At 52.8% G+C, this 15,175-nt stretch overlaps 1 protein-coding gene across 1 annotated transcript in view; it reads left to right on the top strand.

Moving 5' to 3' along the window:
- The window catches only part of NPLOC4 (NPL4 homolog, ubiquitin recognition factor), a 69,176-nt gene that overhangs the window by 27,541 nt on the left and 26,460 nt on the right, over positions 1-15,175 (top strand). Inside the window, exons 4-11 of the mRNA XM_007959584.2 lie at positions 3,359-3,535; positions 4,876-4,924; positions 5,595-5,689; positions 7,584-7,707; positions 8,393-8,572; positions 11,382-11,468; positions 13,468-13,539; positions 14,827-14,953. Coding sequence (XP_007957775.1) covers positions 3,359-3,535; positions 4,876-4,924; positions 5,595-5,689; positions 7,584-7,707; positions 8,393-8,572; positions 11,382-11,468; positions 13,468-13,539; positions 14,827-14,953 — 911 coding nt within the window. The remainder of the gene's footprint in view (positions 1-3,358; positions 3,536-4,875; positions 4,925-5,594; positions 5,690-7,583; positions 7,708-8,392; positions 8,573-11,381; positions 11,469-13,467; positions 13,540-14,826; positions 14,954-15,175) is intronic.

Here is a 15,175-nt window from a genome sequence, read left to right on the forward strand (position 1 = left end):
CTTGCTGTTCTTTCTCTAATTGTTGGAGATGTTCGTTTAAAGTGTTGATTTTGGCTCTTTCTTCTCTTTTGATGTGTGCACTTATTGCTATAAATTGGTCGAGGCCTTTATTTTGATGAAAACATGCGTAATGAACACACCCATCTCACAGTTTCTCGGTGTACAGGTCAGTGCCGTTGGCTATACTCTTCACGTTGTCAGTCTCATTTTGACTCATTGTTTCCCTGCTGTTCTTATCTGGGCTTCACAGTCCCCGTGGTCCATTTGGTGGCTCACAGATCATCATTTAAAAGAATGAAATGTGCGAGGCTCACGTTCTTTGTCACTGAGCAAAACTGTTGTTTGGTTTAGGAGCTCTGGTGGCGCTATAGTAAGGAATCCAGCAGCTAACCAGCAGGTCAGCAGTTCGAACCCAGCAGCTGCTCCATGGAAGACAGATGAGTCAGTCTGTTTCTGTAAAGATTGACAGCCTTGGAAACCCTCTGCGGGGTCACTAGGAGTCGGAATCTACTCAATAGCAGTGGATTTGTTTTTTTGGTTGTTTAAGGTGATTGCATGGGATAGTTTCCATTCAAAGTATAAAGATGGTTCCAGGATGAGAGGTTCTGGGGTCCCCCAGTCTTAATGGATCCTATAAGGCTGCACATCTCCACAGGAATTTGATGTTCTTGTCCACATTTTTCCTACCTTTGATCAGGAGCCATCTGTTGAGTCCTTGATCAAAGCATCCAGTATGGTAGCCAGACACCATCCCTCTCTTCTGGTTCCGTGGCAGAGGAGGTGCTGGGCATGGTGGCAATTCAACTCTTCTCTGATTCCTGGGTCCTCTTTGGATGTTCAAGCAGATAGAGACTGATGGCTTTGTCTTGGCTTGGGCACAGTGTTACAGCCGGAGGCGCTCTGGGCTACCTCACCTGCTGGAAACAATCTTTGACTCAGGTTTGGTGATTTTTATCATCCCCTAATCATGCAAGAAAACAGTAAGGCACCTGGTTAGGTTGGAAAAAGGAGAGAGCAGGTACACCAAAGAGCTGCAGGGTGGCCTCCCGATGTCCACATGTCCTCACATGTTGCTCTGGCCTCATCTTCTCTCCATTGGTTGGTGTGTGCATGGCAGCCCCCCGCCCCCAGCCCTGTTCTGGGTGTGGATCTTGTTGGCAGCAGTCATCAAACACTTACCCACGAAGTGCTGCAGTGTTTTCCTCCCAGCCTCCTGTTTTCCTCTGTGGTGGAAACCAGCTCTATGGTCTTGAAGTTGCAGCAACACGGGAGCCTGCAGTGCTCTGTAAGCTGTTCATGAAGCGGAAGTGTGTATTTAGCCTCTGGTCACACCAGGTCAGCTTTGTGGATCAAGTGTTTCCATCAGATCAGTGTGAGTCTGATCGTGGGAAATGCAGGGCATCCTCGGGTTACAAAGATCCAACTTACAGACAGCCCCTCCTTTGCTTTCACGCAGATTTCAACCGATTCCCTCATGGCCGGTGAGGCGAAACAGGAACAGACTGGCATTTTCATAGTTCGGGTTATTCTCGATGGTGACCAGGACGGGAAAAATGATGAGTCAGAACCTTGGAGTGGGAGACTCAGGAGGGGTGTAGGGAGTCCTTTCAGGAGCCCGACAGGGGAGACTGGACTGTGGGTAGGACTGCAGAGAGCCACACACAGTGCAGAGCGGTGTGGTTGGCCGCCATCTTTGAGTGGGGCAGCGCTGTTCTGAAGCCCTGCTTCCCTGTGTTACAATGCTGTGATTGACTGACAGATTCTTAACGACACAGCCGGGAATGTATCTCATCGTAACCTGGAGACTGTCTGCTCATAATTTACGTTTCAAACGTGAGAAGCCAAACGCTGCTGCGGAAACGCGAGGCATTGCACCCTGTTTTGGAAAGAAGTAATCCTGGGGCTCTGACAGCCAACAGAAACCCCATAGTCTAGCAGTGTCTCTACCAGGGACCTGCAGTGTCTGTGCCAGATGCGTCCCTGTGCGTGTTCACAGTGGCAGAACCCTGTGAACCTCAGGCCCATCAGAGGAGTGGTGGGTGAACGAGAGACAGCCAGCCTACCGGGGAATACTATGCCACCATGAGAAGTGACACTTGAAGTGGGTTGGTTATATGGGGGGCGGGGCACATTGTGAGGTGTTGCTGAGAGAGAAGACCAAGATGTGGGAAAGCGGTGCCTGTGACAGTCCCATTTTTGTAGAATAATGACATTCACCCTGTTACATCCATCCCCCTGTATGTACACATGTGTGTGTGAAGGTAGGGGAACAATGGAAAGTTGTGTATGGGGTGAATGGAATTTGGGGGGGGCACTAAGTAGAGGCAGAGGAACAAGAGGGATATGGGGGCTGAGTGGGAAGTGAGGGGCTGCCCCAGACCTGGGGCCTCCTTGGTTTCATAGTCATGCCCGTGAAGTTGGGTAAGTGCCAGGATGTATAAGGAGCACTTAAGACAAGACCACAGACCCTGGGTTCTTGACACTGGACCCTTCTGTTGTGGTTGTGGTGAGAGTTTATAGGGCAAATTCATTTTCAGTTCAATAATTTATGCACATTCTGTTTCATGACATTAGTTGCAGTCCCTGCAACTAATTCAGTGGGATAGCACTCCTCCCCCTCCCGGCATGGGGTCCTGTACCCGTTCCTCCTCTTTGCCTGCCCCTTCTGCCTTTTGAGCTTTATTTTGGGGTAAACGCTGCCCATGTGGTCTCACAGTTGATTACTCTGAAGTTAGTTTCACTTTGTGGGCCTGTTGTTGGGCTGGAAATGATCCCTCGTGGTGGGTTTGGTTCTGTGTTTGGGGAGGACCTCAGGGCTGTAGTCTTGGGGCTTCTGCCAGTCTTTGTCAGACCAGTTAAGTCCGGTCCTTTTATGATTTTAAATTTTGTTCTACTTTTTTTTTTTTCCTCCCTCTATCCAGGACCTTCTGTCGTGAATCCACTCAGAGCAGTCGACAGTGGGAGCCAGGCACCATCTGGTTCCTTTGGTCCTGGGCTACTAGATGCCGGGGTTCATGGGGTCCATTAGTCCTATGGACTGTTTCCTTGAGTCTTGGGTTTTCTTCACTCTTCTTTGTTCTGCGTGGGAAGAGACCAATAGTTGCATCTTAGATAGCTGCTCATAAGGTTTTAAGAGCCGAGTTGATTCCACAGTGGGATGGACAACATTGTGGAGTCTTAAGCCACTTGACCTAGTAATCTCCTGAGACTGCAGGGCTGAGCCCCCAAGACCATCAAGGTAGTCCCTGTAGGCCGCTCTCTGCAGATGTCAGGGAGACACATGCCCATGTTGGGCTCTGGCACGCGCCCTGAAGGAGAGCAGGGGAAGGTGTCTACCTCATGTGTGTTGTTTGTACAGACATGGTGACCTGCTATTCCTGTTCCCCTCGAGCCTTGCTGGACCCTCGTCTGACATGGAGACATCAACCCTACTAGGGGTGAAGGCCTTAGGGGCACCCAGTGTGGTAGAAGATGACATCGACCAGTATCTGAGCAGGCAGGACGGGAAGATCTACCGGAGCCGTGATCCCCAGCTGTAAGTGCTGCGTGTGCCGTGTGGGCCATTTCCACATCCCTAGACTCACGATCACGATGGATCAGGAAGGCGAGATGCTTGTAGACATGGCCCACTTCAGTGTCTGACAGAGCGTGTACCCGGTGCTAGTGGAACGGGTGTGCAACACACACGCCTGGGGCTGGTGGGGTGGGTACATAGTACACACTCTTGGGGCTGGTCGAGCGGGTACACAGCACACGCACCTGGTACGGGTGGAGTGGGCACAGCACACATGCCTGGCGCTGGTGGAGCGGGCACAGCACACATGACCAGGGCTAGTAGAGCGGATACACAGCACACACGCCTGGCGCTGGTGGAACGAGCTCAGCACTTCATAAGAGTTTCCAGTTCTTTTAGAACCTCTCCTTCTCTGAGGTGCATTTCATCCCTGCCATAACATAAAGTGCTTATGTGTGTGGGCCTGTGTGTAGTGTAGGTGTTGGTGATGCGTTCTGGGTACCAGACCCTTGTGCTGGGAAACTGAGGGAAGGTGACTTATATCTGCGCTGCTCTTTTTAACTGCGTAGCTCTGTAGACGTGGCAGAGTGCTGGCATTGAAGTATTTGGTTTCCAATACTGCATCAGCAACTACCCTGCCTTAGGTTGAAGAGCCACAAGTCGTACTCTTTGCAGCTGGCACAGTGCCACCGCACAGCCATTGCCGTCAGTCGGCACGCCTCTTCCATTTGCGGGTTCTCCTGGGGACCCAGGGCTCAGCTCTCCTCCGTGGCTTGTCCCCACAGCTTCACTAGGAATCTTTGTGTGCGTGCATGTGCGTGTGCCTGCGTGTGTGTGCTTTAATTCTGACATGCTGTCAGATGTAGCAATCACGTGCCTCCGAGAAGAAATCACCTTGGTCTGGAAGGTGATCTCAGTGCGCTCCAGAGGGGCTGCTTGCCTCGCTGACTAGCCCCCACCTCCCTCTTCCCATGAGGCAGCTTGGTTTCTCGTGAGTGGGGAGCTGCCCAGGTTTCTGTGTTCTGTGAGCAGAAGTGCCAGGAGCTCATGGCCCCCGTATCTCTGGCCAGACTCAGAGGTTAGGGACCTCTCTGAGGGTGTGTGCCACGCCTGCCTATCACCTTCGCGTTCGTTTACTTAACGTTTTAACAAATGAATTATAGGTTGCTTCCTTCCTTTCACTGTTTGTTGGTGTCAGCGTCCCAAGGTTATACACACATCATGGGGTCTTTCTGGTACGTGTGAGAACAAACACCAGGCTGCAAGAAGTGTAATTTCATCCGGGCAGTCAGGGCCCTTTGGTAAGTGGAGGTGCGTTTGCATTTGGGGGTTGCTCACTGCTGGTGTCTCTTTCTGTGCAGGTGCCGCCACGGCCCTTTGGGGAAGTGTGTACACTGCGTCCCGCTCGAGGTGAGAGTCTAACCTGAGCCCCAGGGTATGCAACTCCACAGTGAGAGGGGCTAGGAGGACTTACTGTTACTGCCCCGCCTTGGGCCTTGTTACTGCTGGGAGCTGCAGGAAGGGGTTGAGCCTTTAATTATGGGACTGGCCTTCAGGGGATCCTGGACAGCTAGAGGGTCTGTGTCATTGATAGAGAGCAGCCTCCATAATGGCTTCTGGGACGGTCTTCCTGAAGGCGTACAGCATTCGGGCTGTCAGTCTGTGCTCGTCACTGTCCTGATTTACTCTGCCAGAAACTGCTGTCCACTCTGCTGATGCCTCTGATGAGACTGGGAGCCACCACAGTAGTGCTGATGGGTGTCTGGTTGGTGCTGGATTTACGCCAGGGCCGCCCTGACTCCCCCACACCTCATGGTTCCTCTTGGGCTGTTCTCTGGGCGAGAGTCTCCTGACACTGACGTGATTTAGAGCGTTCTGTGTTTAGTAGACAGAGATCCATTGTAATCTTGGAAACATCCAACATGCAGAGGGAAACTTGGCTCGCTTCCTTGAGTGTGTTCAAGCCAAGCACCGTTTCCCAGTTGCCCTCTGGGGCCTGGCGGGCCAAGGTGGTCACGGCTGCCTGTCCCGTGATGTGTGTCTGATGGGTGCTTGACTGCGCCTCTCTCTGTTTTGGCAGCCCTTTGATGAGGACTACCTGAACCACCTTGAACCTCCTGTGAAGCATATGTCCTTTCATGCCTACATCCGCAAGCTGACTGGCGGGGCTGACAAGTAAGCGTGTGGATGGGTGGTCGCACTGACTGTGGCCTGACCATGTGTCACATCTTCTCTTGTGTTCTTGGCCATAGCTGCATGTGGACACTGGGGTTGTGTGTCACATGTGGAGACCAGAGCGGGGCCCAGCATTCTAGAGGAGAGCCAGGTGCTAGGCAGCGTGACCTTGTGGGCACTGAGGCCCTCGGAGAATTCGTGCATTGTCACATTCGAGTGGTGCTTGCGGGGTGGGAGGCCGTAGGAGGCTGTCCTTTTGTCATGTCTGTGTGATCTGAACACATCTTCTGCTCTTTAGAGAAACTGACGGTCTCAGCCCACCCACTTCCCAATCCAGTCAACCCCTCCCCTCGAATGCCGCCCTTTCCAGCTTCCTGTTCATAGCGTAACAGGCACAGCAACCACTTGAGCTGCCTGAATGTGCTCGGTTGGGAAGAGTCTTGAAGAGCAGACTGGGGCGGGGAGGGGTCAGAGTGAGAAGGGGACCTGGGAGCAGCACCCAAGAGACGGTGATGACAAGGCATGAGGGGCCTAGTAGAAGCCTTTGGTTCTCCAGACCACCATACGGCCTTGCCTTCCCGGCCCCCCTAGTGTGTGTTTGCTATCAGTGCCAGCTCCTGTGAGCACCACAAGGAGATGGTGGCCGCACCAAGGCAGCAGCATCCTGTGGAACCCATCAGGGTCACATGGTTGCAGCTTGTCTCTGACTCCCACTGGCATCCTCAAAGGACTGTAAAAAGTGGAGACAGCTGTGCCCTTGTCTGTGGGGGATGAGTCCTGGTGTCACCTCCCTCCTCAGCCTGCTTTGCCTCCCAGGGCAGCAAGACCAGGCACCCTGTGGACATCATTGGTTTGTGAAAGTGAGATGGTGTCACGGTGTGTTCTGTGGCAGGGATGCTGGGACTGAGGACCCTGCTGGATCACAGGGTCACTGCGGGCCCCAGGGCTCCACAGTGGCTGTCTCCTAGCTAGTTTTTACTGGGCAGTCGCCGAGTGTGTTAGATTGGGTTCTCTAGAGAAACACAAAAACCAGCAAGTATTTTTTTTTTTTTAGAGAGAGAGAGAGAAATTTATCTTAGGAAAATAACTCACAAGCGTATAGAAGCCGACAAGTCCAAGTCGTCCAGGTCTCTGGAGGAAAATGGGCTGGTGACAGCCTTGTCTTCTGTGAGCGCAGGGGGCTGAGAGATTGAAAGCTGGCAGGCAGTGCACTAGTTGTTGGCTCCAGCTAAAGGCGAATCCAAGATCTCCAGGCCGAGCGGTGGGCTGCTCCCTCATGGAGGTTTGTGGTCCGCACACCAGGATTCCAATCCCTCAAGGAATGTGGCTCTTCCCAGGATGTCCCTGGATATCTTGGAAGCAGGCCACACCCCTAGGGAAACTCCCCTTGGGCAGACTGGCCACTCAGAACACAGTCATCTGATCCCGTCATGGGAACAACCACACAGAACTGGGGTCCAGCCAAGTTGACACACAGCTCCAACTATCACACCGAGTAAAGGCATCTACTGTGTATCCTGAGCAGGCCTTTCCCAAGGGCAAGGGTTCTTGTTGTCCACAAATTCTAGGCTGACGGGGTGCCAGTTGCTGGTGCGTTAGTGACACAGAAGAAGAGGTTCTCTGTGTTCTCTGGGGTGTGGTTCAGATGAGTAGTTGTTGGACAGTCATTGGTGTTCGTGAGTGATGGTCAAAATAAAAGCTGTGTGTCTCGGAGAATGTGTGTGCCTGTGCAGCTGAGGGACAGGGCTGGCACTGCAGCTCGTCACCTTGGTGACTCAGCCCGGCTCTGCCGCTCCCCCTGTGTCTGTCAGGAAGGGTCCGGTCTCGAGGTTATTTCCACTCCCTCCGAACCTTTTAGCACTTGACCGTCACCGTGAGCTCCTTTCTCTCTTAGGGGGAAGTTTGTTGCCCTGGAGAACATCAGTTGCAAGATCAAGTCAGGCTGCGAGGGACACCTCCCGTGGCCAAATGGCATCTGCACCAAGTGCCAGCCCAGTGCCATCACCCTGAACAGACAGGTGAGAGGTCAGCTGCTCCTGTCTGGACGGCCACATGCCACAGGGCTGTTGCCCAGCTGAGGACTGAACGTGTCCGGAAGCATCCCTCCGTGGGAAGGAACAGCCCGTAGCAGAGTGCCTTATGCACAGCGGGTTCTCAGAAGGGCCGACTTTCATGGCAGTCGTGTGCTGAGGGCCTGATCTGTAAGGTGTTCAACTCTGGAAGCGGGAACCAGTGGTGGAGGCAGTGTTTTCTTGTGTGTGGTGCTGAGTGGTTGTGACTCTGCCCATTAAGAGGCTGTCTTCTCACCAGCTAGGACCAGTGACAAGTCCTCCTGGGACCTAAAGGCCATTATTGGTCCAGCTCATCTTCCCTGCCACTGCCCACTCCAGATAAGATGTCCTGAGAGGGAATCCCATGGTCTCCTTGACTAGTTTTGAAAGTTGTTTTTACTGTAGAGATTGAGAAAGCCTGCCTCTTAGGTGAGATTGATTAATTCCTTATTGTGGATAAGTCATCCTGTGTGGGGAGCTGCCAGCCTGCCCTGTGGCAAGTGCTCACGTTACTGTGCTGCATCGGCCAGCCTGGTCGCCTGCTTCTGATGCATCGTAAGGGCAGGGTACGTTCTTAGCACTTCTTTTTCAGGACTAGGTAAAAGGTGCTCATGGGTGCTTGACATCGTGTTTTCACATCACCCCTCTGCAGAAATACAGGCACGTGGACAACATCATGTTTGAGAACCACACTGTGGCAGACCGCTTCCTTGACTTCTGGAGGAAGACGGGGAACCAGCATTTCGGGTACTTGTATGGCCGGTACACAGAGCACAGAGACATCCCTCTTGGCATCAGGGCCGAGGTGGCTGCGATCTACGAGCCCCCCCAGGTAGGCACGACCAGGTGCTTTGCTCCTGGTTCTGCGGGCGGCCTCTGTAGGCCACATGCACCCCATTGGCGTTACTGTTCGCGCTCTGCCTTATTACTTATCTCTGGACTATTGGGAAAGTGAAATCCCGGCCCCAGAACGTTGCAGCGCATGTTTCCTAAGTAAGCGTGTCTTCTTTGTCACCAGTGCATTTATCAGTGAGGTAACAGTGATGGGCCTTCTCATCTCATCTGCCGTCTGTGCGGTGCTCTGGTGCGGTCACCTGCCTCAGCAACATCAGACGCGGCCTGGCTCCTCTTACAATTCTTCTGTTGTATGTTGTTTCTGAGTCAGAAGCATGCCAACAGCACCTAACGAGAGTAACAACAGTTTGCCTTGTAGTTAGAAAAATACCTAACTTTATTTCTTTCGTTCTATATAAACCTTAACTAAAAAAGCCAAAACTGTAAACAAACATACGTTAAATTATGCAGTTTGATACACACATGAAATCATTTGGGAGGAAGTATACTTATGTCTAAGGAATTCTGGTGGCGCTGTGTTTAAAGCATTGGGCTCCTAAGCAAAAGGTCAGCAGTTTGAACCCACTCTGTGGAAGAAAGATGAGGCAGTCGGCTTCCATGAAGACCCTGTGGTCAGTTCCACTCTGTCCTCTAGGGGCGCTGTGGGTCAGAATCGACTCCATGGCAGTGGGTGTGGTTTGGGCTTTGCTTCTGTGAAGATTGACAGCCTTGGAGACCCTGTGGGCAGTTCCACTCTGTCCTCTTCGGGAGCTGTGAGTCAGAATTGACTCCACGGCAGTGGGTGTGGTTTGGTTTTGGGTACTTATGTCTCCAGTTCTGTGGCTCGGACTGCTGCTTAGGACAGTAGGCGTTCGTGAGCCTCAGGTTGCGCTGAACCAAAGTTCATGTTTTCGGAAACGCTGTCAACTCCAGGAAGTTGGTGTCCTGTGGTGGGTTCAGGCCAACGTGAGCAAGCACCCTAGGTTTGAAATACAACATAAAGGATTAGGTGGATTGCCGGGTGGGTAGGCAGATGAGTAAGAAAAGAAGGAAAAGACCAGTTGCTGTCTAGTTGATTCTGGCTTTCCAAAACCCACAGGGTTGCCTAGACTGCCATCTTTATGGAAGCACATTGACGGGTCTTTGTTCCACAGAGCCACTGGGTGGGTTTGAACTACTGACCTCTTAGTAGCCAAGTGCTTAACTGTTCGTTCCCCCGAGGGATTCCGTGGGAGATGGATAGAGAATAGTCAGTGCTAATGGTGGTGTCTAGGACTTGGGTTATGGGTTTTCCCTGTAAGATCCTGAAGTTGCCCTGTGCTGGAAATTTTTCATAGTAAAATGGGAGAAAAGGAAAGAATGTGCCCGAGTCTGAGGTCAGACCTGTAAAGAAGTGTAGCCCCTTCTCCCTGTCCCTTCCTTTTCCCACGGTGAACAGGTGTTTGGTTTAGACTTCCAGAGTTCTAATGTAGGTGTTCACGTGTACGTCCATGCCTGCACACACACACACACACACATACAGCCCCCCGTCTTGGGTCAGCAGGCCCTGCAGTGCACACTCCCCTCACCTCCCCACTGTGGCTGTTACCAGTGTGACTAATCTGGGCCTGAGCCGCAGACAGGGTGGCTCCCGCACGGCTGCCATGTCCCTGTCCTGGCTGCACGGAGACACAGTTGAGTGGAGCTTACCCCTGAAACCCTTTGACATTTCCTGCACATGTAGTGTTTCAGGGGCCTTGTCTCGAAGGAGACACTACATGTCAGCAGGGACACGACTGTGGAGACCCTGAAACCTAACTGGGGAGCCCAGGGACGCACAGAACAGCAAACTCGGTTTGCAGGGGTTCTTGCAGGAGAGCTAAACAGAGCTGTCAAAGAACCACTGACAAAAAAGGAGACAGACACCTCTGCCATCCAGACCTCTCCTGATGGGGCCCTGGAGTGAGTGCAGTTGACCTCCAGAGACCTCCAGCTCATTAGGGACTGACGCTCGTGCCACCGCATCCGTCCCCTTAGACGGGCCCTCCGCGTGGGCAGCAGCCAATAGCCAGGTTCTGGTGTTGCTGTGCTGGGCTGTGACTTACTGACGAGGATGTTCTCGATGGGTGGGACCCGGGGTAGGCTTAGTTCACCATCCTGTTCTGTGGCTCGGACTACTGCTTGGGACAGTAGGTGTTCGTGAGCCTCAGGTTGCGCTGAACTGAAGTTCATGTTTTCAGAAACGCTGTTAACTCCGGGAAGTTGGTGTCCTGTGGTGGGTTCAGGCCAACGTGAGCAAGCACCCTAGGTTTGTCAAGGCCCAGAGCCGAGGGCTGTGCCAATATCAGTGCCTCTCAGGTTCTTGGGTGCAGGCTTGGTCTCCCCTCATGTTCATGCTGTCTTTGCCATGCAGCACCTTGACTGTGAAGTTCAGCCTTGTTCGTGTAGCAGCTGCTGACACACTTCTCAAGGCTGCTTCCTGGGGACAGTGTGCCTGCGGCTTTACTCTTGTCTATACCACAGCCAGACCTGCAGGGAACAAAAGGACTTATCCAAGGAGGTTTTGGAAACGTCTCCATTTCCCAAGGAAGGCTCCTTTCAAACAAGGTGGCGACGCTTCCCTGGGCCCTGAATAAGCACACATGGTGCAGTCTGAGAAAGGAAGGCCGGCAGGACTTTGGGTGGTGGTTTATCCGATTGCCCTGCAGTTTCTGTTGCTTGTCCTGTGTTCTGGCGAGGAGACCACGCCCCGTGGCCCCATGGCCAAGAGGCAACAGCAGGGCTGCCAGCGCCACCCCCTGACCTTCCGTCCCTCTGATTCCCCACAGATCGGTACTCAGAACAGCTTGGAGCTGCTTGAGGATCCGAAAGCTGAGGTGGTGGATGAAATCGCTGCCAAACTTGGCCTGAGGAAGGTATTGGGGCGTCTGTCAGCCATCTGGTCCTGCAGGAGGGAACCGGGCTCTGTGTTGGGGTGGTCTGGGCACGAGTCTCCCTGCTGCCCAGGGGCAGGCATGGCACTCTGAAGCCAGCTTTTTCCAGACCTGAAGTAAAATGACAACGTGGCCAGAGCTAAGAGAAAAGCTCCCCACACAGGAGCTAAGTGTGAAGCTATCAGCCACGAGAGTTGACCTGCTCCACAGGGGGAGCACCAGCATAGGCCCGTGCTTGTTGCCTGGAGAGGACCACCCTTTGAGGTGTCTCGGCCTGTCCACTCTGCACACCCTTCCCACAGAGCCCTCCCTGCTCTTGGTGCTCCCAGCTCTTCCTCCTCGGTCACTGGGTTTCCAGGTTCTACCTGTGGGCCGCGGAGCCCCTGAGCCTCCCTCGGTTCTCCAGGCAGTTTGGTGTTTTGGCCTGGCTGTCTCATGCCTGTGCTGGTGTCCCCAAGAGCTTTAGATAAGTTCGCACAGACATGCGTTTGCCTGTGAATTTAAAACACCTCCATCTGAGAAGTTCAGTAGTAACAGAGGTGTGAGTTTAAATTTTATTTCCTAATCCACTCAGATGAAACCACACTGTACAGGTGAAGGGAAAACTGCAAATGTGGTTTGAAGCCTAGGGATAACTGAGCAGGTCCCTAAATTGCCGTTTGATCTTTTAAAGAAAAAAATGCCCTACTGTTTCTAACGAGGCCCAGAATCCTGGTTCAGGGTTGCGTTTTGGTTGAACTTGGTGTAAATTTTTGACTGTTACTGGCCGCAGAAATGATAAAGTTCATAATAAGCGCAGTTGTGATCGGAGGTCTTGAAGTTACTCGGTTGGCCGTCCCCACACACGGGCTCCTCAGCCTCACTGGTCTTAGCCTTGAGTTTGCTTCATTATATTTACGCTGAAGTCACCTGTTGGGGCTGTCCCCCTCCTTTGGTTCTTCTGCGTGTTTGTGCGGTTTTGGAGGAAGTAAGTGTCTGCATTGGCCGGGTCGTGTCTGGGAGACAGGCTCGAGGAGCCTGTGCGAGGGCTGTGCTGAGAGGCCGGCCGCCTGCTAGTGTCTGAGTGTCGTCGGCTCAGGTCCAGCTCGTGGTGACCCCTGTGACAGAGTAGACCTGCCCCATAGGGCTTCCTAGGCATCATCTTTTCTTTAACTGGCGTCCATTGTGTTAGAGCTGGGGTCAGCTGGAAGTCCAGGCAACAGATTAGGTTCCCGTTTATCAACTTGTGCACAGGCCGCTCAGCGGTACTGGTTACATTTGTCACCGTGTTGTCACCATTCCGTTGTTCTTCAGTCCATCCTGGTCAGTGCTCTGGCCTCCCAGCCCCCTCAGCTTCTCATCTTGGCTTTAGAGTCTGTGACCGTTGGGTCTCATACATGATTTCTCTAAATGAACCCGTCTCTCACGGGTGAGGTGGTCTGTTTTCTGAGCTGATGTCGCTACAGACACTGCTCTGTAAGCAGGTCACCAGGCCTTTTCTCCTGCAGAGGTGCTGGCTGGGTACGAACCTCCAACGTTTCCAGTCACTCCTTAAAGGAAAGCGGGAAGACAGTGCACTGCTGGTGGGCCTGGCCCACCACGCAGCTGTGGCAGAGTGGACTCGGGTTCTGATTTCGGACGGTCACGGGTGAAGGTGGGCTGGCAACCATAGGGCACGGGGCAGGTGCAGGTGCTGCAACAGGGCTGAACGAGCCCCAGGAGGGCTCTAGGGTACCTCCAGATAGATTTCTGCTCCTGTGCGCCAGAGACTTCCAGCCCTTCCGGGGCTCCAGAGCAGCTGGGGGACGTTTCCATTGCCACCCATCTGTTTGAAGTGCTGCTCTCTAGGGAGCTCGCTCTCTGACAGAGAAAAGCCGAGCGCTGGGGCTGCTGCTTCCTTGTCAGCTGAGGGCATGGTGCTTGTGCGATCTGGGCAGAAGGCCTAGAACACTCGTCTCTGTGTCAGGGACACACTCAGAGGTGTTTTTCCTTTTTGATTAAGGTTGGCTGGATATTTACAGACCTCGTCTCTGAAGACACCCGAAAGGGCACAGTCCGATACAGTCGAAACAAGGTGAGGTGGAGGCACAAGTCTGGCCCATAGCCCAGTGTCTAGCTGCACAAACCTGTGTGCCTGGGCTCCCCATGCAGTTCACCTGGCTTCCAGACCAAGTAGCGTTTCCAAAACACTTGTCCCAAAAAAGTAAGGCTAGGGCAGCTGACTGCAGAAGCACAGCCTACTGTCCCGTCACAGCCTGTGGCCCTCAGAGAACAGGATCAGCCTGCAGGCCTGTGTGTCTGGCTGTACTCATTTCTGGTTTATCACAGCCTGTCAGGATAGCTGGATATGTAGGCATCCCGTTTCAGCATAGGTGTTGGGAGTCGCATGCGTGTGTTTAAGCTGATGCTGTATTCATGTAGCATGGGTGTTAGTCGTGTGTGCGTTTGACGTGATGCTGCATTAATATGGTGTAGATGTTGGGAGTCGCATGTGTGCATTTGACATGGTGCTGCATCTATGCGGTTATCAGTATTGGGAGTTTGTGTGTGCATGCGTTTGACATGATGCTGTCCCGATGCAGTGGAGGCGTTGGGAGTCATGTGTGTGCATACATTTGACATGATGCTGTCCTGATGCAGCATAGGTGTCGGGAGTCGCATGCATGTATGCGTTTGACATGATGCTATCCCGATGCAGCAGAGGTGTTGAGAGCCACGCATGTGTGTGCATTTGATATGATGCTACCCCAGTGCAGCATAGGTGTTGGGAGCAGTGTGTATGTATTGGACACGATGCTGTCCCAATGCAGTGGAAGTGTTGGGGAGTCGCATGCATGCGTGTGTGCATTTGACATGATGCTGTCCTGATGCAGCGGAGGTGTTGGGAGCCGTGCGTGTGTGTGCATATGACATGATGCTATCCTGATGCAGTGGAGGTGTTGGGAGTCATGTGTGTGTGTGTGTGCATTTGATATGATGAGGTCCCGCTGCAGCAGAGGCGTTGGGAGCCATGTGCGTGCGTGCATTTGACACAATACTGTCCTGATGCAGCAGAGGTGTTGGGAGCTGCGTGTGTGTGTGCATATGACATGATGCTATCCTGATGCAGCATAGGTGTTGGGAGTTGTGTGCGTGCGTGCATTTGACATGATACTATCCTGATGCAGTGGAGGTGTTGGGAGTCATGTGCGTGCGTGTGTGCATTTGATATGATGGGTTCCCGCTGCAGCGGAGACATTGGGAACCATGTGCATGTGTGCATTTGACATGATGCTGTCCTGATGCCGTGGAGGTGTTAGGAGTCACGTGTGTGTGTTTGATGTAATGCTGTGATGTTTGATGTACTGCTCTCTCATCCCAGGACACCTATTTTCTGAGTTCCGAAGAGTGTATCACCGCAGGGGACTTCCAAAACAAACACCCCAACATATGTCGGCTCTCCCCAGACGGACACTTTGGATCCAAGTTTGTCACTGCAGTGGCCACAGGTACAGACCCGGACAGGGTTGTGTTGTGGATGGTGGTTGTCACGTGGTTGGTACTTTTTTTTTTTTAGGATTTGGGTGAAGATTGTTACAGAGTAAATTCACTTTTCATACAGCAGTTCACATATACTTTGTCTTATGTCATTGACCAAAATTTACAATGCAGCAGCTCCCCTCCCACTTCCTCCCCATAGTTACCTCCTCCCAGTGTCCATCCCTTCATAC

The sequence above is a fragment of the Orycteropus afer genome, unplaced genomic scaffold (genome assembly GCF_000298275.1).
Source record: "Orycteropus afer afer isolate SDZICR_OR568_19922 unplaced genomic scaffold, OryAfe1.0 scaffold00018, whole genome shotgun sequence".
NCBI lineage: Eukaryota > Metazoa > Chordata > Mammalia > Tubulidentata > Orycteropodidae > Orycteropus > Orycteropus afer.